Source organism: Hemisphaericaspora subhashii (assembly GCF_019202705.1).
Source record: "Hemisphaericaspora subhashii strain CBS 10753 chromosome Unknown scaffold11, whole genome shotgun sequence".
Lineage (NCBI taxonomy): Eukaryota > Fungi > Ascomycota > Pichiomycetes > Serinales > Debaryomycetaceae > Hemisphaericaspora > Hemisphaericaspora subhashii.
Genome location: NW_026057439.1, coordinates 175,205 through 197,739, shown reverse-complemented (window position 1 = coordinate 197,739; position 22,535 = coordinate 175,205). Strand labels below are relative to the sequence as shown.

The window sequence follows — 22,535 nt, the reverse complement described above, 5'->3', positions numbered from 1 at the left end:
CTTTAAATTATTCACAAGTGGAAGTGTCAATATACAAGAGAGTGAATAAGTCTGGGTTGTTGGAGTGTGTTCTTTTGTCTTCAATGAGCCTTTACCTTACTGATTAAATCCCCTGTCTTTTGAGTGTTTAAGAAAATTTTCCAATCAGCGGAAATTTAGTTGATATTGTGCACTTTAACACGACCAATAATATTTATTATTGCAAAATACTAAAAACCTATCTAAGGGTATCTTTACGTAAAATTTTATCATCTATATATGCTTCCTCAATGAGGGTAATTACTTAACACTAGCATCAACTAGATTGAGCATCTTTATTATTATTCTTCATCAGTTTCTTATTATCATCCACCAAATCTCTTTCCTGTCCTTCCTCCACCACCTCCTCGTCATCACTGGCAATTATAAAATCATCAGGCACACTCTCATCCCTAATCCCTTCTCCCAACTCAATGTCCTCAATATATTGAGACGATGTAGGCACATAATTCCCCCTGTTGTCACCCCCAGTTACACTAGTTCCAGTTAATTTATGTAATGCCTTCTTGAAAAATCCTTCTTGTTGATCAGATTCAAAATCCTTAATATCATCATCTTCATACAGATGTAATTGATCAGCCCATTGGACATTCTTTTTCTTGTTGGAGGGAACTGATTTACCAGTTTTGCGGATGATGGAGGATGGTCTTGATTTGTAGGAGGAATAGAGAACGTAGATTCCCCACATGAGGATACAAATGACTAGTAATTGGATTACGCGGGTGATTTTGTTGCTTGTTGGTTCCTTTGATTCTGCGGTGGTGGTGGTTGTTGTTGTTGTTGAGTTGTTGGTAGAGTCGGTTGGGGGTGTATCTTGGAGTTGTTTTCTGACACCGAGTGGATATGTCACGAATGAAGTTTGGTTGGTCTCGGGGGAGATTACTTCGTCGTAATTTCTGGTGATCAAATCAATCAATGCCCTTGATGTATTAGGAACATCAAATGGAACCATATGTGACGCATTATAGACGTTTATAAATGTCATATTTCTTTCTGTTTTAATATATCCAACATCTTCATTATCATATATCCAATTGATATTAGTCTCCTCATCAGTAAACCCCTTTGAACCACCCCATTCTAATTTCTTAAGGAAAGATAATGTCCCCATTGTATTACAAATAATATCACGATCACCATTAAACAAAACCACTTGAATATTCTCAGTTAAACGAGGTAATAAATGTACAGCGGGGAATGAATTCTTTGCCGTAAACGCATTACTCACTGATCCACTACATTCTTTCCAAGTTTCAATATGTTCTAAATTCAATGCATTTACCACGTCTCGATCACGTAAATATGGAGTTACATCTTTTAAATCAGGTGGCCAATTCATTCCACATGAAGGAAATGAATCTCTTAAGAGATAGTCATACATGTTGATACACTGACCATCACCAGTAGATTGTAATAATTTGTTTAAGATCGCATCACAGGGGCCGAAATTAACTTCGGCAGGATCTACTGTATTATCATTCCAATGGGCATCGGCTTCATCGACTAATCGTTGACATTCTTCTACTTGGTTTAAGATACTACCCCAATGAGGGTTGTTTGTTTTGATTAAGCCATGATTATAAAAGAATGGGAAATATGAAAGACTTTGTTCATTAGGTGAGATCCATCCATTACCAATCATAACCCCTTTCAAATTATATGGTTTTTCACCCAGTTTTTCATTATGATCCAAGATTCCATTGGCAATATATGGAATATATTGACCAGCATAACTTTCACCCGCAAAATAAATATCATTATCTAATTCTTCCGGAAATATTTCAAAATATTTCTTTAAAAATACCAACATATAATCACTAACTTGATTTAATTCAGATATGAGTTTATCAGCAAAACTAAAACCCGTACCCACTGGTTGATCAATAAATACAATATCAGCAGCTCGATGCCAACTTCCATTATTATATCCCAATTTCCCACCTTTTTCAACTCTTAATGGACCAACTTCCATCAATGCCCCATCCATTGATGAACAACCAGGACCTCCATTCAACCAAAAAATAGTTCGTTTTTTGTTTTCAGGAATACGATAAGGATCACTAAATTTCCAAAAGAAATATGAACTATGATTTTCTGGATGAAGTTGTAATTGTCCAGCAAACATAAGTGGGATTTGATCTGGTTGTAAGTTATCGGAAAGTCCCGGAAGATTGGTGACTAGATATTTACGTTGTGATTCTGGTCCATCAAATACAAATTTTGGTGGTAGAGCTAAGGTGGTTGTTATTGTACATATGAGTACTGTTATTAGATTGTAAATTAACATTGAATATATATGGTGGTGGCTGTGCCTGTGGGATCAACGCAATACTCTAATGTTGTTACTGTCTTAATAAAGATTAATGAATATTCAATAATCCCTAATTAAATGAATATCTATAAGATGTAAATGCAAGTAGATGGGTGTGTTGGTGTGTTGTTGTTTGTTGTGGTTGTATGGTAAAGTTCTAGATGTTTTTATTTATAAAGAAATGGGAATTCATAAGGAGATTTTAGAAACAGGAAAGCTCGGTTGTTACATTTTATTTTTTTTTTTCTGTTTTCTATTTTTAATTTATTTAATAGCCGACTTTCTCACTTAGGAAAAGATAGAGAGAGAGAGAGAGAGAAACAATGAATTCTATGAAAACTACATCTAATTACAATTGTAGTATAATAGAACCAACAGTAGTTCCTATAATATCTACGCTAAATTCAGCTAAGGAGAAATTACTCAAAAGATTCTTCTCTTTGTAAGGAGTACCTTGCATATGAACACTTGTGTCATATTTTGCAGCCATTCTTTATAAAATTCATAGTATTTCTAACGTAAAACTAAAATCAGACAGAGTTGTCTTTACAATTGTATTATTATTTCCTGATATCTAAGACATACAATAAAAAGGAAATTAACTTCCTAGAAACATTGAATGTTATGGCATCGATTATTAGGATAATAATAATTAGAAGAATGATAGGAAAACAAGAAACCATTGGTACTACAAGCTTGTAATATTCAGTTTGAGAGGTTTTTTTTGCTGATTGAAAGGTCTGTTTATAAACCTGTTTGCAACGTAAAACACCTCAATTATCAAGATACGTACACAAAAAGTTGCATATCCGCAATCCTGATAATCCCAATTCTAATATCTTCATATCTTATCACCGAAAACACCTGTCTTTCCATGGCATCCCCCTTTGACAACCACAAACCTGGATTCATAAAATTATTGAATAGAGAGGGTTTTTAACAGTTTCTCTAAAAAAGTATTTTGCGCTTTTTGTTTACCAGACAACAACCCCACCACCACCTCCCATGAACCAAGAAAAAAACTGGACACAAAAAGACGTTACAGAAAATGTCGTTTGTTTTACCAAAAAGGAATCAAATTGATACATATCCTGATAATAAGAGGGTTTATTCTGTATGAAGGGTGAGAGTAACATGTAACTGGAAAGTATTTTGGTGGAGGGACTGGTACCATTAAATATGTGTGCTTCTCTAGCTGAAGAAAAATGGCTGCAAAATTGGAGACTCATACTAATGTTGAAGTACACCTTACAGAACTATACACCATGTTGCACAGTTGCACTTAAGATTTCTCCAGATTCTTTGAATGTAAATGTTTGAATGCTTGGTTAACATTAAATTAAATTAAATTGGAATACTTGATCCAATCAGTACTGAATCAATCTATAATCATCAATAGCTCAAGTGGCATCCGCATTGGCAACTTGAAAATCTTATTAATTTGCAAAAACCAGATAGCAAATGTGAGTTTTGACATCCCTCTATCTGGATTGATAATTTCAACATTTTGATTTGCTGGATATTCTTGCCACATGTTACACAAAACGAAAAATATCTGCTTCTCCATACTTCGGAAAAGAAATATTAGCTAATGTCAGATGAATATTAATATCTTTGCCTATTAGGGAAGATATTATTCTAAGAATGAAGTTGCTGTCAAACTATGGATATAAAATAGACACTTAGAGTTCTACCATTGATAAAATAGTTTCGGGCGAGTTTTAAAAATTTCCATAGCCAAGTAAAAAAAACTAGAATAAAAAAAATATGTCACTGTCACTGTCAACTATCTTCCATTATCATCATCCATCAATTTTTCTTGGACATTTTCAATTTTATGTTCCTGAATGGAGATATATAGATATACCTGCCCTCTCCAGAGAATAAACCAGACCTACTTGTACCCCCAATCCCCCCAATATAAACACCCATTATGGGGTTCAGTGAATTATTTAAATCAGATAAAAGAATTCGAAAGTTTTCAAGAAATGACATTAAACTACAAGCCCTAGGCAATGGAATATCAGGCTATGTAGAATTATTCCAATCAAAATCCGATCCAGACTTCTATTATGCTGTAAAGACATATCATTGTAAAGAAATATATGAATCCAAGACTGAATATCGAGATAGAGTCCTTTGTGAATATAATATATTATCTAAATTAGATCATCCCAATATTATTAAAGTATTTAAATATGATGTTTCATTCAGTGGGACTACTGTTAAATTCTATATGAATGCCGGTACTTCAAATCTATCCCAATTAATAAAACTGATTCCAGAACATAAATATAACATCCAAGAAATGATATGTATATGGAGACAATTATGTGAAGGGGTCAACTATCTTCATCATAAAGACATATGTCATCGGGATTTAAAATTAGAAAATCTTGTATTTGATATCCAACATTCAACCCTTAAAATTATTGACTTTGCAACTGCTGAACAAATCACCAAGACAAAACCTTATTCTGTTGGGATTGTGGGGTCGGAATTATATTTAGCTCCTGAAACTTATTCATCTATAAAATATAATGGAAAGAAAGCCGATATTTGGTCAGTTGGGATTATATTATATTATTTAATTAATCGAAAATATCCTTGGAAATCGGCCAGATGGTCAGATCCAACATATACGGCATTCAAACAAGAAAATAAAGTTCATCTGGTGGAACAAATTAAAGACGGCTTCCCAGATCCTGAATTTAATGATTCTGGATTGGAGATTGGGAAAGCTTCTGTGTTACGATATTTACCTTTCACGGCTTATGAATTAACGAGTCAAATATTTGAACTGGATCCTGAAAAAAGAATCGATATTGGAGAGTTTTATAAGTATGAATGGTTTAATGATATTAAGTATTGTCATGATAATGAGACTTGTGGTATTAATCATGAACAGTTGCATAGAGAAGTTAAACAGATTAAGTCCATATAGATATTAGAAGTTTGTATATATAGTTCCTATATTTGTAAGTATTGATTCTTAGTTTATTTGTAAAGAGATAATAGACAGAGAGTCCCAAGAGAAGGAGTCTATTTAGAAAGAGTCACTTTATGAATAAAACAAAAGGTTGACTTCTTTTTGATAAAGGAAATAAGATAAACGGATAAATAGGGTCTTTTTCTATTTGACTTCTTTTTATTGACTTCTTTCTCCCTCCCCACATTCATTATTCTTTATTGTATTCTGTTACATTCACAATAGAAAATTCAACCCATAAGGCATATCACGTGAAAGGAAAAAAAAATAAATTCATTGTAAAAGTTAAAAAAATATGATTCATACAAGACAGAAAAAAAACACCTTTGCATATAAAAAAAAGAGGAAGACTCCCGATTTTTTTTGTTGTAAAAATTTGTAAGAATTCCCTTCAATTATCATTTCTTACTTTAACCAACCCACCAGTCAAAAAGCAATGCTTTCCACTACATTACGTTCTCTCAGAGTTCAATCCAAGAGATTACCATCTTCCATCACAAGAAACTATGCACTTTCAGCAACTGCTCAAGCTTTAATTTCAAAGCCAGTTAGTGAAGTTGATCCAGAGATGGCTGATATCTTAAATCAAGAAAGAATTAGACAAAAGAACTCAATTACTTTAATTCCAAGTGAAAACTTCACTTCCAAGGCAGTTATGGATTTATTAGGTTCAGAAATGCAAAATAAATATTCTGAAGGTTATCCTGGTGAACGTTATTATGGTGGTAATGAAATCATCGATAAAGCTGAATCATTATGTCAAAAGAGAGCTTTAGAAGCTTTTGGATTAAATCCTGAAGAATGGGGAGTTAATGTTCAACCATTATCGGGAGCTCCTGCTAATTTATATGCTTATTCGGCAGTTTTAGAAGTTGGTGATAGAATTATGGGATTAGATTTACCTCATGGTGGTCATTTATCTCATGGTTATCAAACTAATACTACCAAGATTTCTTATGTTTCTAAATATTTCCAAACTATGCCATATAGATTAAATGAAGAAACTGGTATTATTGATTATGATACTTTAGAAAAAAATGCTCAATTATTTAGACCAAAAGTAATTGTTGCTGGTGCTTCTGCTTATTCTCGTGTTATTGATTACAAGAGAATGAGACAAATTGCTGATAAAGTCGGTGCTTATTTATTATCCGATATGGCCCATATTTCAGGTTTAGTCTCTGCTGGTGTAACCGATTCTCCATTCCCATATTCTGATATTGTCACCACTACTACCCATAAATCTTTAAGAGGTCCAAGAGGTGCCATGATCTTCTTTAGAAAGGGGATCAGAAAGGTCACTAAAAAGGGTAAGGAAATTCCATATGATTTAGAAAGAAGAGTCAATTTCTCCGTATTCCCAGCCCATCAAGGTGGTCCACACAACCATACCATTTCCGCTTTAGCTGTCGCTCTTAAACAATGTAAATATCCAGAATACGTCCAATATCAGAAAGATGTCATTTCCAATGCCAGACATTTTGCTGCCGAATTAGAAAACAAAGGATTTAAATTAGTTTCCGGTGGAACTGATACTCATTTAATCTTGGTTGATTTAAGATCAAAGAAAATCGATGGGGCTCGTGTTGAAGCAGTTTTGGAAAGAGTAAACATCGCGGCTAACAAAAACACCGTTCCTGGTGATACTAGTGCCTTATTCCCATCTGGTTTGAGAGTTGGTACTCCAGCCATGACCACTAGAGGATTCGGACCTGCTGAATTCACCAGAGTGGCGGAATTCATTGATCAAGCCGTTGCGATTTCTATTGAATTAAAGGCAAAGGAACAAGGAAAGGTTGCAAAGGAATTATTGGCCTCTTTTAAACAATTGGCTGACGAAAGTGATAAAGTTAAGATTTTGGGTGAAGAAGTTTCTAAATGGGCTTCTACTTTCCCAGTTCCAGGTGATTTGTAATAATCCAACTTATTGAGGCGGTTTAGAGGAATGATCGATTTTAAGAGATGAGATACGATCAATGCATGTAAATGTTTTAGAATGACTTGGATATTCTTTTAGTTGTTTTTAGTTTAATAATACTTGTCACGGTTTTTTCGTAAATTGATAATAGTTAGTAAGTGGGGTAAATCAATTCTCTGTGGGGGGCCAACGTCTGCCTCTGCCTCAATCTGACAAATCATAAGATGAGTCATATCGATCAGGTGATGAGTTGAGTAATCGCCCTGTTTATTTTATTGACAAGGTGGTGGGGCAGGTAAGGCAAATGATTTGAAAACGCCCCAAAAAAAACTGCAATACAAAAGTCTAAACAAGCACCGTAATTCGAGATCTAAAAAGATACTAAAGTATAAACGATTTTAGCCTCTAGAGATGAGATAAAGTACATAGATCCAATTGAGCTTCAGCTCACTGTTTTGGAGATCTGAATGGATCAGTATTGGCTTTTTAATTTCCTCTCTTCGCTTTATGTGGGAAAACATCCCAATAAAAAGCCTTGTTTTTTGTTAGCAGTTTTGAGATTCCTGACCATTCGCGTTGCCAGTCTGAGCCCTTCAAACCCAATGGATGACCCATCGAATCATATTTTGCCAAAGCATTTCTGAGAGATGAGTTGAGAGTTTTCGCTTATTTATGTCGTTTTTACTGATTATAAAATTGCATTCGGTTATTTTGTCAGGTTTTATTGATTTTATGGGTCCATCATTCGATACATCCAAACATACACACATACCTTAACTATGGGTAAATTTGTGAAGATTGATCGAAGTGGTGGTGATGCCGCTTGGCTAATTTGCGCTTTTGCAAAAAAGAAAAGCTGCAAAAAATAAATTGCTGCAAAACATATTATGCAAAATAAATTAATAAATTAATTTCGGTCATGAGGTAGGTGATCAAGACCGCCTCATATTGGTCTATATAAATGAGTGTAAGATGGCAGAAATTGTGGTTTTGAAGGAACTCTTGTATTTTGTACATCAGCATCCAAGAATATGCAAAATTTTTACTACTTTTTATTTTTTTTGCTATTAAGACCCTTAGTGTCCGGTTTAACTCTAGACCGTAGCACTGTCCAGTATGGTGGTTCGGTTATAGAAGAGCTTGTTGATATCAGCTCTCCCAAAACCTTTTGGTCTCTCATAGATGTTGAACTTGTTCAAATTGACTTTATTGAGAGTTATGGTAATTTCTATTTCCACACGACAAACAGCGACGTTGCCTTTGAATTTTATATCAAAGAAATCATCAATCTCGGAGACTTCCATATTAATACTAAAATGAATTCCCAATATGGGAATGTTTTTACCTTTGACACCATTTTGAATTTAAGTCTTATGGCCTTCACCAATACAATTCCTGAACCTCTCATGTCCAGGACAGGTACAAATACTAATGATTCGAAACTGGAAAGGCTGGTTACTAGAGCAAATGCTCCATACCGGATAGACGTCAATACACATGTTGAGAATTGGGCAGTCATTCAAGTCAGACTGTTTGATTTAACACTTTGGGGAGAAAATACTGACGGACTTGGTTGTTTCATACTCCAAAATTGCGACTTCGAAATATCGGAGTTACATAGATACTTCTATACTACTGTATGTCTTCTTGAATATTCTACCATCATTATGAACCATCCACTTGATCCAAATGAAGCAATAATCATTAAAGGTTTTGGAGGGGAGACTCGGCTGATCAGCGTATATATTCCAAGCAAGTCTGATTCAACCCTGATAAGTTATATCAAAGATATACTCCAGGTAGAAGGTGGCGGGTGGAAATATTTGTTTAATATTGGTCCAGGATATGATGTTAAATCGTTCCATACTTCTATTTCCGGTGATAATTTTGTTATTAGGCATGATTTTGTTCCGCCAGATTCTCAATGTTATTGTATGCTAATGGACTATCCTGACGAAGCTCCAACTGAAATTCCTGAATATAATTCAACTGAAACATCGGCAATGGAGTCTACTATTATCAAGAGCTTAGAACTGGTAATTTCCACTGAGCTAGATCCGGGCTTAACAAGTAGCTCTGATCAAGAAATCACGACTGGGTTAGAATTAACAAGAAGCTCAGCGCTGGGATCCACGGCAGAGATAGTACCAGATTTGACAAGTAGTTGGGAACACGAAACTTCAAATGACTTAGGAGAAAGTTTAACAACTATCTCAAATCAGGAATCCACGAGTGTCTTAGAACCAGAGTTATCAACTAGTTCAGTACAAGGAAGCTCGAGTGAGTTAGTGCCAGAGTTAACAAGTAGCTCACAACAGGATGCCTCAACTGAGTTAGAGCCAGTTCTTTCAAGTAGCTTAAATCAAGATTCCTCTACTGCTTTAGAACCAAATTTGACAAGCACTTCAAATCAAGAAAACTCAAGTGCGTCAGAGTTAGTATATTCTGATGGTTCTAGCACTACGCCAGGTCCGGAATCATTACTGGATTTACCACAGGAATCATCATCGCTTGAAATTGTTATATCATGGACTGATACTTTGATACCAGAACAATCAAGTAGCTCACAACAGAATGCCTCAACTGAGTTAGAGCCAGTTCTTTCAAGTAGCTTAAATCAAGATTCCTCTACTGCTTTAGAACCAAATTTGACAAGCACTTCAAATCAAGAAAACTCAAGTGCGTCAGAGTTAGTATATTCTGATGGTTCTAGCACTACGCCAGGTCCGGAATCATTACTGGATTTACCACAGGAATCATCATCGCTTGAAATTGTTATATCATGGACTGATACTTTGATACCAGAACAATCCATTGGGATTGATCAAACTAGCAGCACAGACTTTGCAGACATTACCAGTCAAGATTCACAACCCCCACAAGAATCTACATCAGAACCGGCTCATGAATATTCTTCAGATTTGAAACCAGAATCAAATACAGAAGTCACTTTGTACTCCAAGCCAAAGTCTGACTTTGAACCAGGTACTACTTCAACTTCAAATGCTTCTACTGAGGATAACTCCACTCCAAATGGTAGTAGCGCTTCAATCAGTAGAATCACAACGACAGAAACCTCAATTACCTTGATTACTGTTACAATATATCCAACAAAACCAAATGCAAGTAAGACAATCACCGATACTGGTATTGGTATGCTGAGTTCAGAAATGACAATTCTTGACCTGACACTGACGGCTAGTGGTAAAATTCTGGTTGTTATATCAACTTTTACTTTTATAACTACAAAGCAACTCCCAGACACTGAAGCACAAGCTACACCAAGATCATTTGTATCGGATTCTGCTAATCTTATCTCAACCACTATTACTACTGAATCTTCAGGATCTGCTAAAACTGGAGCGATTGATGAAACTGTTTCTACTAGAAGACGTCCCAAGTCATCAATGTTGAATGACGTAAGCACATCAAACAGTGGAATAATGACAAGAATTTCTATTTCTTCTGTTAAGTCTGATCCTTCCACAACAACTACTGCAAAAGAGGTGAGACCAGTTTCAATGATATTACCTACAACAACTGGCCAAAACGGTGAAACAGAGAACAGCATTGGAACAGTTTCCACCATGGCGGTAGCTTCCGATATTCCAGATGTGAGTCCTGTCGTTGATATTCAATCAGACGGATCAGTGAATGTATGGCATGGAATTGCTATCTGGAGAATTATGTTTTCTTTGTTATTGTTTGCATTTTAATCTTTGATGAAAACTTTTTATATTTGATTTATCTATGTACGACTGTAATAAAACTAAGTATGTGTTTACATACCGCTAATGTAAAAGATTCTTAATTGTACGAGTTTGATTCCTTCGTCTCAATATATCTATTATGGAAAAGAAAGAGGAACTTACTGCAGCAAAGTACACCTCAGAAAGTAATCTGCAGTGGAAATTCTCAGTTAGTAGAATTCTTTGCTGACAGAAGCAAATATGCAGCCAAAGAAAATATATTTACTACCAGTGCAGCTCTGAACGTAAATGCCTTGTACATCCAATGAACAGGAAAATGAAGAGTAGTTACTTTCTACCTAATTATGCTTGGCCTATAAGTACTTGGCGCTGACGTTCTTTGGTTAAAGTTACATCATTTTGTGATGCGTCCTTAGACAACATGAACTGTCACGCACAAATATTTCTACCTAGACTAAATGTATAAATTAAGCACGGACATATCCATCTTTCGCTTGTTTTCAACCTCTGCTGTACTCCCATCGAATTATTGCATTCCTTTAAATGATGTCAAAGTCAAGACTTTGTGGGCATTCTTGAGGAGGTTCTTTGTGACCTCCGCCTCTTTGATAAGCCTTGCATATGGCCTGACCCCATCAATGCCCCTCAAAAAATATTTCAACTTGAGATAAATTTCTCCTCCCTTTCGTTTATTTATGTCTGTTTTCATCATTTATACTTACGAAGGGTTTTCAAATTGAACTAAGAAATTGCGCTAAATATTTTTTAGAAAAGAAACTGGCCTGCATAAAAAATAAATGGATGCAAAATAATATTTCTCTCATTTCTTGTCAACTAAAAACCACATGACCTTTGCATCAAACCATCACTAGTTCGCCTTCCTAGTGGTTCTAAAGGCGGTTTAATCGATTTAGAAAGTTTAGATCTATATCATATTTATAGATTACTAAATATGTCTAAATTTCAACATTTACAGAACTTTTAAAATAGTATGCCTACACAATAAACAATGAATATTCACAATTTCTACTATTTCCTCTGCTTATTTGCATGTTTGAGAACATTGGTGGCATACCTTATCATTGATAGAGAAACTGTTCAAATAGGGGGGCAAGTTTATGATGAAGATTACGTTCGTGCAAGCGAAGGGTTTTGGTCTCTCATTGACGTTGAGTTATTTGATATTCAACGAATTGATAACTATGTAGATGTTTATTTCTACACCACAGCACCCCTTCTCGATTTTGAATTTAGAATGGAGGATATTATCAATCTTGGTAATTTCCATATCAATACCCACAACACCCATACTGATAATATATTTTATCTTCCCAATGTTGTAAATTCCGGAGTTTTCACCATTTGGAGTTCTGCAGTTTCGAATTCAACTGTGTTAGGGTTAAACCTTATAAACCGGCGGGGAGGAGAAATAGCATATATGGTTGAAAATGGCTATGGTGAATGGTTAACATCTGGCAATGTAGAAAATCATAGTGTCATTTCACTCAAGCGGGTTAATTATATTGGTCGTGGAAATTTGACCCACGGTATGGGATGTTTCATCCTTGAAGAGTCCTCATTTACCTTACCTGAACTCCATAAATACGTCCATTCTACTTTATGTCTTAGTTACGGTAATACCATACATTCAAGATTTCCACTTCTGGAACCAATGATAATAAGAGGGTTTGGGGGAGTGAGCAACGTTATAAGGGTCCTGGTTCCAGATCCTGAAACAATACTTGTCTCATATGAAGATTCTCAATTCCTCAAAATAGATGGAGGAGAAGGCTTTATGTATAATTTTGATATTGGTCCGGGATACAATAAAGAGTATTTTATAACTGGCCAATATGATGACAATAATATTGAAGTTTTTTATGAGAATGCGGTAACAAACCTTTGTCCTTGTTATGGAGATATTGAAATTCCTGTGAATCCCCCAAAAGAAGGATCAACCGAGGCTAGTACGATTGAGAAAGAAACATCTTCAATCCAACCTTCCACTACTTCAGAACAGAATCCAACGAGCAGTGAACAACTGGAAACTGGAACTACCTTGGAAGCAGACTCCAGTTTCTATAACAGCGTCACTACAGGTCAAGAACAATCACTGGATCCTCCTTATTGGTCATCATCTGGCTTTGTAACTACTACCCCTGAAGAGGCAACTGGTTCATTAACACTAGTGCCATCAGACTTCCCTGAGGAACCTAGCTCAGAACAAGAAGCACCAACCAGGTCCAATTTAGTCGAAACTCAAGATTCTATTCAACATTCTACTCAAGATTATACTCAATATTCAAAAGAAGAACTTTATAGTACCATGCAGGATTCGCTATCTGGTTCATTACAAGAGCAGACCTTTGAATCATCAGAGTCATCGACAGGGTTATCGACCGAGCCATCAAAAGAGACATCAACGGAGCCATCAATTGAGTCATCATCTGAGTCGTTATCAGACTCTTCATCTGAGTCATCATCAGAATTATCATCAGATTCAGAGCAATTATCACATACAAGTCAACTCTACCTAACTTCAAGTTCAACCAGCGATCCTTCATCTGAAGAATCTTATGAATCTTCCGATTTTCTCACTTCTACAACAGAAATGTCAACTGATACAATTCCAGGTTCGTCAGATTTGTCGAAGGAAACTTATAGCACAATACAAGAGCTAACCACTAGCTCCAATTTATTTTCTACACGGGAATACTCTTCTGACACAATACAAGACTGGACTTCACATTCAATCTACGACTCTAGCTTTGATCCATCAACAGACTTAGCTTCGGAATCATTTTCAGAACAGTCATCAGATGTCAGTTCAAAAACTTTACTGACTCTTGCTACAAATCCAACTACTGAATCGTTGTTATCAGAATCATCTGATTTGGTGAGTCATTCCCCTCGAACATCCACAGATCCATTGTTGACACTGGAATCAGTTTTGCCTGAGGACTTCAGTAGCACAATACATGAGACACCCACAGGTTCCAATTTGTTTTCTACTCCAGGTGCAATCCTTGATCCGCCTTCTGGTGTTTATTCAGAATATCCTCCAGAGACATTTTCAGAAAATATCCCAGATTCTATGCTTACAGAGCGAGACAGTTCTGAATCAACCACTACTTCATCTTTCATCATAGACCCAGTTACGACTTCTGATCCTGAATACACCACAGATCCAGAATCTGTCACCTACTCGGAATCCGAGACAAAAATGGAACAAGCTTCTGTTAGTCATGGTCCAGAATCCAAGTTAAATCTGCAAGATCTTGTAGATACCAATTCAACCAGGGATCCAAACATGAGTCCAACTTCTGGTCCTGCCTCAAACACCCAAACATCTGATGCAATGGAATGGTCCATCCAATCTACCCTGAAATCTAAGTCAATCACTCTGGATGTGTTTACCACCCAAGGCACTGAAGCTTCATCCCGCATAATCACAGTTACGGAAACAATCTTGACTCGGATTACTATTACAGTAATCCCTACCGAGACAATGCACAGTCGTGTTACACCAATACCAGGTGGAAGTAATGTATCGTCTAAGAAAGTGGAGACCTCAGATCCCTCTACCCTGAACTACATTAATGATGTAGTTGTGGTCGTTTCTACTATTACTTTTATCACTACAAAACATGTGAGTGAACCCAATTCTGAAACTAATGCAGTGTTTAGAACTGTAACTACAACTATTGATGGTGTTCTTACAACTGTCATGGAAACGCCGTTTGCAACTATTGAAAATCCTACTGGATCTCCTCAGACTGCAGTCGTGACAACTGGTTCAATACCTGAAGAGGAGAAACTTCCAATACCAGCCGAAACAAGCATCATGACAATCAATGGCTTTGTAACAACTATTCAACCTTCAGCTGTTCAATATACTCCTCATATTACTGCTGGTCAAGAGGAAGGTGGTTTCCAAAGTGGTGAGTTGTTTGAAACAATTCAAACAGTTCCAGTTACAACCGAAATTTCTGGAGTTTCGGATGTTAGTGCTACCGTTGATATCAATTCTAACGGATCCGACAATGTGGATGGTTTGCTTTTTTGTAAAATTTTCTTATCAATCCTCGCTTGTTTGTTTGTTATTTGAAAATACCACATGGATATTATTTAGTTATATATGTTGTTTAATTGAATTCGAATAATTTATCAAAAGTTGTCTTTATGGTATAGTAATCTCTGGTCACTACTTTTTTTTCTTACTCATATCAATTAGGAAGGCTATGCAATTAGGAAAACTATACAGAGAAACCGTTTCCCATTAAGCAAACTCAAAGAAGCTTGTTATTTGCTGATTCTTTAACTATTGGATTAACAATAGTTATTTCAATTGGTAGCTCTCGTTGGATCAATTGGTAGCTCTTGTTCTCTTCTAGCACATCTGGTAGCTCGCCAAGATTCAATTGAAAAAAAAAAAATCTCCTTTGAATTCTTAGTAGAAAACAAAGGAGAGATTGCTTCTTTTAATTGCCTTTCAAATAAACATAGAAGAAGACGACAAGTTCAAATGCCAAGTAAGAACTTAATACGTCAAAGCGATAAACCATCCAATTTGATATCTTGGTCAAAGAATGGATTTATTGCTTATGTACCATCAACAAGCAATATTTCAAATGCCACAACATCCAAAGAAAACTTATTATTGACATATCTTGAGAATATCGATGGTAAATCATGGCAATTGGCAAAACCACAACTGATCAGCATAAAGCTAGAGAATAATTTCTTGCCAGAATTGACCCTTGTATCATGGAGTTCTTTAAGTACTGATTTAGCCATTTCTGATGTTTATGGAAATTTTTATGTCTTATTGGCTGGTGTTGGTTTATTAGAACAAAAGGAAAATAGATCGACTCCTTCTGGTACTGCTAGTACTAGTACTACTACTATTAGTGAAAATGGCATTGATCGTAGGACTCCAGCAAATGACAATTCACCAAGTTATGAGTTGACTTCTTATAATCACATGGAAATGATTTATCGTGATATAATCAATCAAGGTGCAAAATTCCCTATTAATAAACGAGCTTCAATCATTAGTTTTAAATGGCTCACTATAGAAAAACCACAAATCTTAAACAAGCCAGCAACGTTAATGGATTTAGGACCATCCAATATCACCACCAACACATCAATGAATGGACGACCCCCAAATCCTCAATTTGCATATAATTACACAGTATCTCAATATACGTCCCATGGTGTCTCCCATCCCATCCCAACAAAACAAGCTTGTGTGGCCCTTAGACAAAATGGTCAATTCATGTTATATTTCCAAGGAGAACATAAAGTCGAATATCATAAAATATCTCTCTTCTTAAATGAGACACTATCAATAATAACCCATGCTTCGATTGGATTCACTAATGATAAACAAATAATAATCACCACTTTGGATTCAATGACAAATAAAATCACATCCTATTCTGTGATTATTGATTGGGGATTCTTGGTGGAGTCAGCTAAAAGACAAAAACTCGATCCACATTATCATACACCAAAGGAAGCACAAAAGGCACCCAGGTTAATCTTACTGAAGATTCAAGAAATGAAACCAATTCCGTTGTTTGTTGATAATAAGGAAGTGGCCAATGGGAATGAGAATGCCAATGGAGATTCCATGATGGATATTGATGGAGAAGGGAATAATAACACTGAAAGGAAACTGATTTCGTATCAACTTGGAAAAATTGCTTCAATTGATGTGATATCCGCTAATGCTGATAAAGATTCGAAATTGAGTATATTGATAAGTTATATCTTTCGAAATGATGAAGAAGTGGTGAATACTGTGATTTATAAGTATAATCTTGTTGAGAAACTGGATTTTGTTTCTGATGCATTTATAGATTTAGGAATAAGAAAGAACGTATCCACAGGAAACAGCAACAAGCGTGCACAAGCTTTGGTATTAACTGGAAAGATAACTCTCCCAGGTGAAATCCAATCCATAACTACAGGATTGGCAGATTTTTACATCATGGCATTTTTTAAGAATGGAGATATTACCGTTATTGACGCCACGACTTGGAAAGTCGTTAACAACTCCGCATCATCCCCAACAACAACCTCGCCACCACAAACAATATCCACCATATTCGATGTCGGATTCTCATTCCCAAAAATAAATCCCACCCATCCATTCACATTAGCTGTCTCCCCAAACATGACGTCCATCGCCTATATCGAATTCTATGAGAACAACATCAACCTATCCTTCAAAGCTGTCGAAAAGACCAGAAACCTCGGACTTCAATCACGAGAACTCTTTGCCATTTCTGCTGGATTCGCCTACAGACACGCATATGCCTGTTATACCAACACTTGTTCGGATGATTTGTTGATCCTTATCCAAAAAGAACTCATTCGTATCAAGACCCAATTGCTTGAACATATGGGCAAGGCAAAACAAGAAGCTATTGATGGTATACTTGGCAATTTCATCGAATCAATAATCGGTGAAGCTCATAAGGCGATAAATTTCCAATTGGATGGGTTTAGTAAAGAAAATATCGACAAATTATTATCCAATCCTCCATTACAAAAACTATTGAGTTTGCAATTGAGTTTGGGTGAATCCCATCAGAATTCAGTAAATAGTCGGGTTATGAGTGATATTGCGTGGATTGTGTTGAATTTAAGAAGTTCTAGTGTTGGAATCATGTTTTCATTGTCGAGTATCTATAGACAGATAAGCAAGAAAAAACCTGCCGAGGATAGTTTACAAGATTCAATCACAAGAGGAGAATGTATAATTTCATTAATTGGTAACGTGAAATGGTTAATTGATTTAATGGCATACTTAAACCAAGAATTACTCCAATTATCCCTCTACAAAGACAACACCAACCCATCAAGTAAACTCACCAAGAAAAATTCAATCGTCCTTCCAATAATCCTAAGTAAAGTACCAAGATTATTTCTAATGTATGCCCTCTCCTCGATTGGAAAAACCCATGAAATCCTCAAACAACTACATAAAGACTTATCCGAAGCAAATAAACTCTTTAATCCCATGAAAGAATCCCTAAATCGTTATTTCACAATCTGCAACAATGCCCCACTCACGCTAAGTCTATTCGAAACCTACCTCCGTGAATGCGACGCACTTATCACCAAAGAACTATCTACTCGTCTATTGGGGAAGGAAAAAGGGTATGCACTCAAATTGGAACAGAAATTATTTATAAAGGGGGAGATTGTGGCTGAAATGGAGGAGATTTCTCAGATGGTGATTGACCGATATGCGGCAAATATTGGCAGGGAGTTGAAGGTTTCGGAATTGTTTTTTTATAAAACAGATTGGTTGGATATTGGCATAAACCGAAAACAGCAAGCCATTGTTAATAATACGGATGTGATTATGGAAGATGGGCATAAGATCGTGGTGCCGAGATTACGACTGAGTTCGAAGCGGGAATGTATTGATGCGTTGAGAAAGGTTATGATTGGATTAGATGGTCAGAATACTAAGAAATCATCGACGGGTGGTGGGAGTGGAAGTAGTACAGCTACGACTACGACTTCGAGACTTAGTCAAAAGAATCTTAGGAAATGTACGAGATGTCGGGCTGTTTCATTAGTGTCTGATCCTTTGGTATTTGAAACCCCGACGACTTTGGGTTTATGGACAATGGTATTTCAAAGAACTTGTATTTGTGGAAACACTTGGGTAAATGTAGATGTATAGATTATTAGAACAATAAACACTCATATATAACTGTATATAAAATAACGGACTCAATTGATCTTTTGATTGGCTCTTGCTTGGGCAGTAGCTTCAGCTGCCTGTTTTGCAGCAGCCTCAGCATCCATCTTTGCCTTCTTCTTCGCCATCCATTTCATCACAAATGGCATCGCCGCATTACTCACAACAATCCAAGCCACCAATATCCCAATATTTCTTCCCATATGTCCCTTCCACGCATTGAAATATGCCACCTGCATCAAATCATATGAATTCCTCACGGGCATAGCATATCCATATCGATAAAAATCAGGACACAATATAATTGGAGACACCGTGGGGGCAACATTAGTCACCGCCACAAACAAAAGCACAAACCCAATCAATTGGGGTTTTATAGCCACCAAGAACAACACCATTAATTCTATAATACTCCCCAATGATCCCATTGTGAGATATGCAAACATCCAAATCACAAGAAAACCAGCTTGGCCAAATGTGACATTGAAAGGTAATCCAAAGGCACGATTTAAGGTGACGTATGCTAAGGAAAGTACGAGATATGCGACTTGTGATGAAATCATACGATAGACGACATATTGGAATCCCTTAATTTTGGATGCGATGTACATATGGATCTTGATCGAGAAGATGAATTGGAAGAAGGAGAATATGACGAGATAGATGAGACCGATTTGGAGGGGGGCTTGAAAGACGGTGTTTGTGACGGGGATGAGATCGGTGATGGCGAATGTTGGGATTGTTGCGATTAGTTGGGGTGCTTGGGAAAGGATTGTGAGTTGTTGGGTGGAGTTTTGGGTTTGGAGCATGTTGGAAGCTAATGAAGATTGAGGGATGAATGCGTAATATACTCTGACTATTTCTTGGATGATAGTGGTGATTGAGTTGGCCATGGCGTTGAAGTCTCTTCCTGTTTCGTAGACGACTTCCATTAGGGAAGTGGAGGGGTCGAAATTGGGAGACAAGGTTGATAACAGTTCAAACCATTGTAGCGTTGCATTTTCATGGACATAAAAGGCACCCCAATATTTCTGATGATGAATTTGTCTATAAACTTCTTGAGTGATTGTATTATTATGTGATGATGCTAAAGTTTCCAATCTTGTATAATTCCAAAAATCATAATTACCCAATTGTAATAAAATCGGAACATTTTGAAAGAATCCTTCAATAGTTTCACCCAAAATTGGAGGTAATTGCCCTACTTGTTTATCAGCAATCATGACTGCAAACTTTAAATTCTTATATTTAGCAGCTCTATCAAAATATGATCCCCAATAAATGCAAAGGGCAATTGAAAACCCAATAATCAAATAGATATAATTATTTGCAAATGTAACAGCAATTTGAATTCTATCAGCATGAAAATCTTTATCCCAAAAATTAAACTTCCTAGTCACAGCTTGAATCACAGTCACAACCGTACTTCTTCTTCTTTCAATCTCCGGCATATTGGTAGTCCATGTTTGTGCTGCTTCTTCACCCTCATAAGTCTGTGGGAACGCAGTCATACTATCTTGACTCAAATATGAAGCAACATCATCTGCAGCAGAGGTACGGCTTGTTGGTCTGGTTAACGAATGGGTTAATTGTCTAGCTCCAAATAATTCTTCAATAACAAACTCATCATCATCACAATTCTGTCTTTGTCTGGCGTCTTCTTCAATAAACATACCTTGAGAAGGGATGGTAAAGAAACTATTAGCAGCAGTTGAGATACGTCTTGTTATGGATGATCTACGTGACTGTTGTGAGTTGTTTGATGTGTGGTATTGGATAGGTGCTTCGTGATCTGCGGCTTGTTGTTGATGTTCGCTATCAACGTCATTTGATTCTAGGGAGGATACGTCTATATCGGACCGTGCCATCTGTTACTGTCTATACTATCTATACTGTCTCTATCTATAAAAGAAGAAATCTTAATTGATTTGAAAAATAAATTGTTGTTGGGTGAACATCTGGAATTACTAAAGTGGGGGAGACATCGATGCGGAATTTATTTTTTAACACAAATTCAATTGTTTTTCCATTTTATCCGACATATACGGCGATATCCAACGAACGTTTTTTTTTTCACTCCTATAAAATTTCTATTGACCCTTTTCCACTTTCCACTACTTCTTCTTCTTCTTTATCCAATAACTTCAAAGAAATGGATTCACCATCCCCCACCAATACCAGAATCCACCAAACACATAGTGGAATAGACCCCCACTCCAACATCAACCCCATCCAACTATCTTCATCAGAAAACAGCGATGATTCCCCCGCAGCACCATTGAATTATGAATTGGGTGAACGTATGACCGGTGTCAGACATGCAGCAGATGCAATCAACAAAACAAACACAGCTGAAGATGAACCTCCTTTATCTCAAGTCAAATCTAACAAATCAATATATCTAACTCCCATGGAACGATTCCAAGAATACGTTGGTGTATTCCCCCGGTTTATTCAAGTTTATGTCACGATATTTTGTATTTTTTTGGGGATTTTGTCCATCTATTGGGGATCATTATATCAACGTCCTTCAAGATTTCGAAATATGAAATTCTTAGTGGTTATTGAAGATGTTGATTCATTTCCAGGAACTAATGGAAATATGGTCGATCCATTGGTTGGAAACACAATGAGAACAATGTTGGAAACCAATGAAACGGTCCTATCATTAGGCAATTGGGATATTGTCAACCTAACCCAATTCACCACCCTTGCATCCAGTCACAACAATACCATCTCCCAAGAAGTCAACCATCAAGTCCATCATCAAAACTATTGGGGTGCCATTCATGTCTTACCCAACTCCACCGCCCAGATCTTCACCAGTTTCGCCCAGGCGGATCCAACATTCATGATCAATGGCGTAAACTCCACCATTCAAGTCGTATATGAATCGGGCCGTCATTTCTCTGCCTTGAATCAATACGTATTTCGACATCTCGATCTCGTGGGGGAGACATGGATAAGAACCTACGTCACTCCCCAGATCTATTCCCCCATTCTCCAATCCCTCAATCAATCCCAACACCAAGCCATCCTCCTGTCCAACTCCACAATCGCGATGTTGAACTCATTCCCGGCGTTTTCATATCTTGATCTCCGTCCACCCCGGTCTGCAGCAGTATTGGGTCCAAGTGAATTAGGATTAATCTATGCCCAATTATTCTCATTCCATCAATTCAATTTCTCATTCGAGATCTATTCATTCATGAGATCCAAACTCCGCTTCAAACAATTCATAATCTATAGATGTATCCTTTCCCAAATCAATTCCCTAATCTTATCATTGGTATATTCATTAATGACAATCGCATTCCAAGTGCCCGTGAATGTCGCGTTTGGAAGAAGTGGGTTTTTGGTATTATGGATGTTTATGTATCTCTTCATGTCTGCCTCGGCGGGTATAAATGAAAACGTGGTGAATGTAATCTTTACTTATGATAGAAAAGAATTTATTGCTCCTTGGATGATTTTGAATATTGTTATGAATATTTCGACTACGTTTGCCCCGTTTGTGTTGATGCCTGGGGTGTTTAGGTATGGATATGCTTTGCCTATGTTTAATACGTATGAGAATTTGAAGGTGGTGTTTTTTGATACGTGGAAGGGGACATTGGGTAGGAATATTGGGGTATTGGTGGCTTGGATTGTGGTTATGAATGTGTTGTTGGTGTTTAATAATAGGTGGTCTTATAAGAGGAGTAAAAGAGTCGAGCATGAGAAGAAGGCAGCGGCCCAGTCAAAGGAACAAGAAGAGAAGACTGGCATGAAACAGGATGATTCAAAGGGACTGAAGAATACTAATGAACCGTCTTCAGAATCTCTGAGTGCATAGCTCATTA

The 22,535-nt window shown here is 36.6% G+C and overlaps 6 protein-coding genes across 6 annotated transcripts; 4 read left to right on the top strand and 2 right to left on the bottom strand. All coding sequences in view use genetic code 12, as the record gives it.

Annotated features, from left to right (window-relative positions):
• Positions 1-295: 295 nt before the first annotated feature.
• J8A68_005911 (serine-type carboxypeptidase) lies at positions 296-2,326 on the bottom strand (the record flags this gene model as incomplete). Its single annotated transcript, XM_049410029.1, has 1 exon — positions 296-2,326. One exon carries the CDS (start codon positions 2,324-2,326, stop codon positions 296-298), a length of 2,031 nt encoding a protein of 676 aa, XP_049260878.1.
• Positions 2,327-4,283: 1,957 nt separating this feature from the next.
• Positions 4,284-5,294, top strand: PRR2 (Prr2p; the record flags this gene model as incomplete). Its single annotated transcript, XM_049410027.1, has 1 exon — positions 4,284-5,294. The coding sequence occupies one exon, from the start codon at positions 4,284-4,286 to the stop codon at positions 5,292-5,294; it is 1,011 nt and encodes a 336-aa protein (XP_049260877.1).
• A 481-nt stretch (positions 5,295-5,775) lies between these two features.
• SHM1 (glycine hydroxymethyltransferase) lies at positions 5,776-7,254 on the top strand (the record flags this gene model as incomplete). Its single annotated transcript, XM_049410026.1, has 1 exon — positions 5,776-7,254. One exon carries the CDS (start codon positions 5,776-5,778, stop codon positions 7,252-7,254), a length of 1,479 nt encoding a protein of 492 aa, XP_049260876.1.
• Positions 7,255-8,218: 964 nt separating this feature from the next.
• MED16 (Med16p) lies at positions 8,219-18,675 on the top strand (the record flags this gene model as incomplete). Its single annotated transcript, XM_049410025.1, has 5 exons — positions 8,219-8,222; positions 8,356-10,945; positions 12,027-15,012; positions 15,505-17,912; positions 18,060-18,675. 5 exons carry the CDS (start codon positions 8,219-8,221, stop codon positions 18,673-18,675), a joined length of 8,604 nt encoding a protein of 2,867 aa, XP_049260875.1.
• A 50-nt stretch (positions 18,676-18,725) lies between these two features.
• Positions 18,726-20,561, bottom strand: SNG3 (Sng3p; the record flags this gene model as incomplete). The annotated part of the gene is made up of 1 exon (XM_049410024.1): positions 18,726-20,561. One exon carries the CDS (start codon positions 20,559-20,561, stop codon positions 18,726-18,728), a length of 1,836 nt encoding a protein of 611 aa, XP_049260874.1.
• A 284-nt stretch (positions 20,562-20,845) lies between these two features.
• SNG4 (Sng4p) lies at positions 20,846-22,528 on the top strand (the record flags this gene model as incomplete). Its single annotated transcript, XM_049410023.1, has 1 exon — positions 20,846-22,528. One exon carries the CDS (start codon positions 20,846-20,848, stop codon positions 22,526-22,528), a length of 1,683 nt encoding a protein of 560 aa, XP_049260873.1.
• Positions 22,529-22,535: the final 7 nt, after the last annotated feature.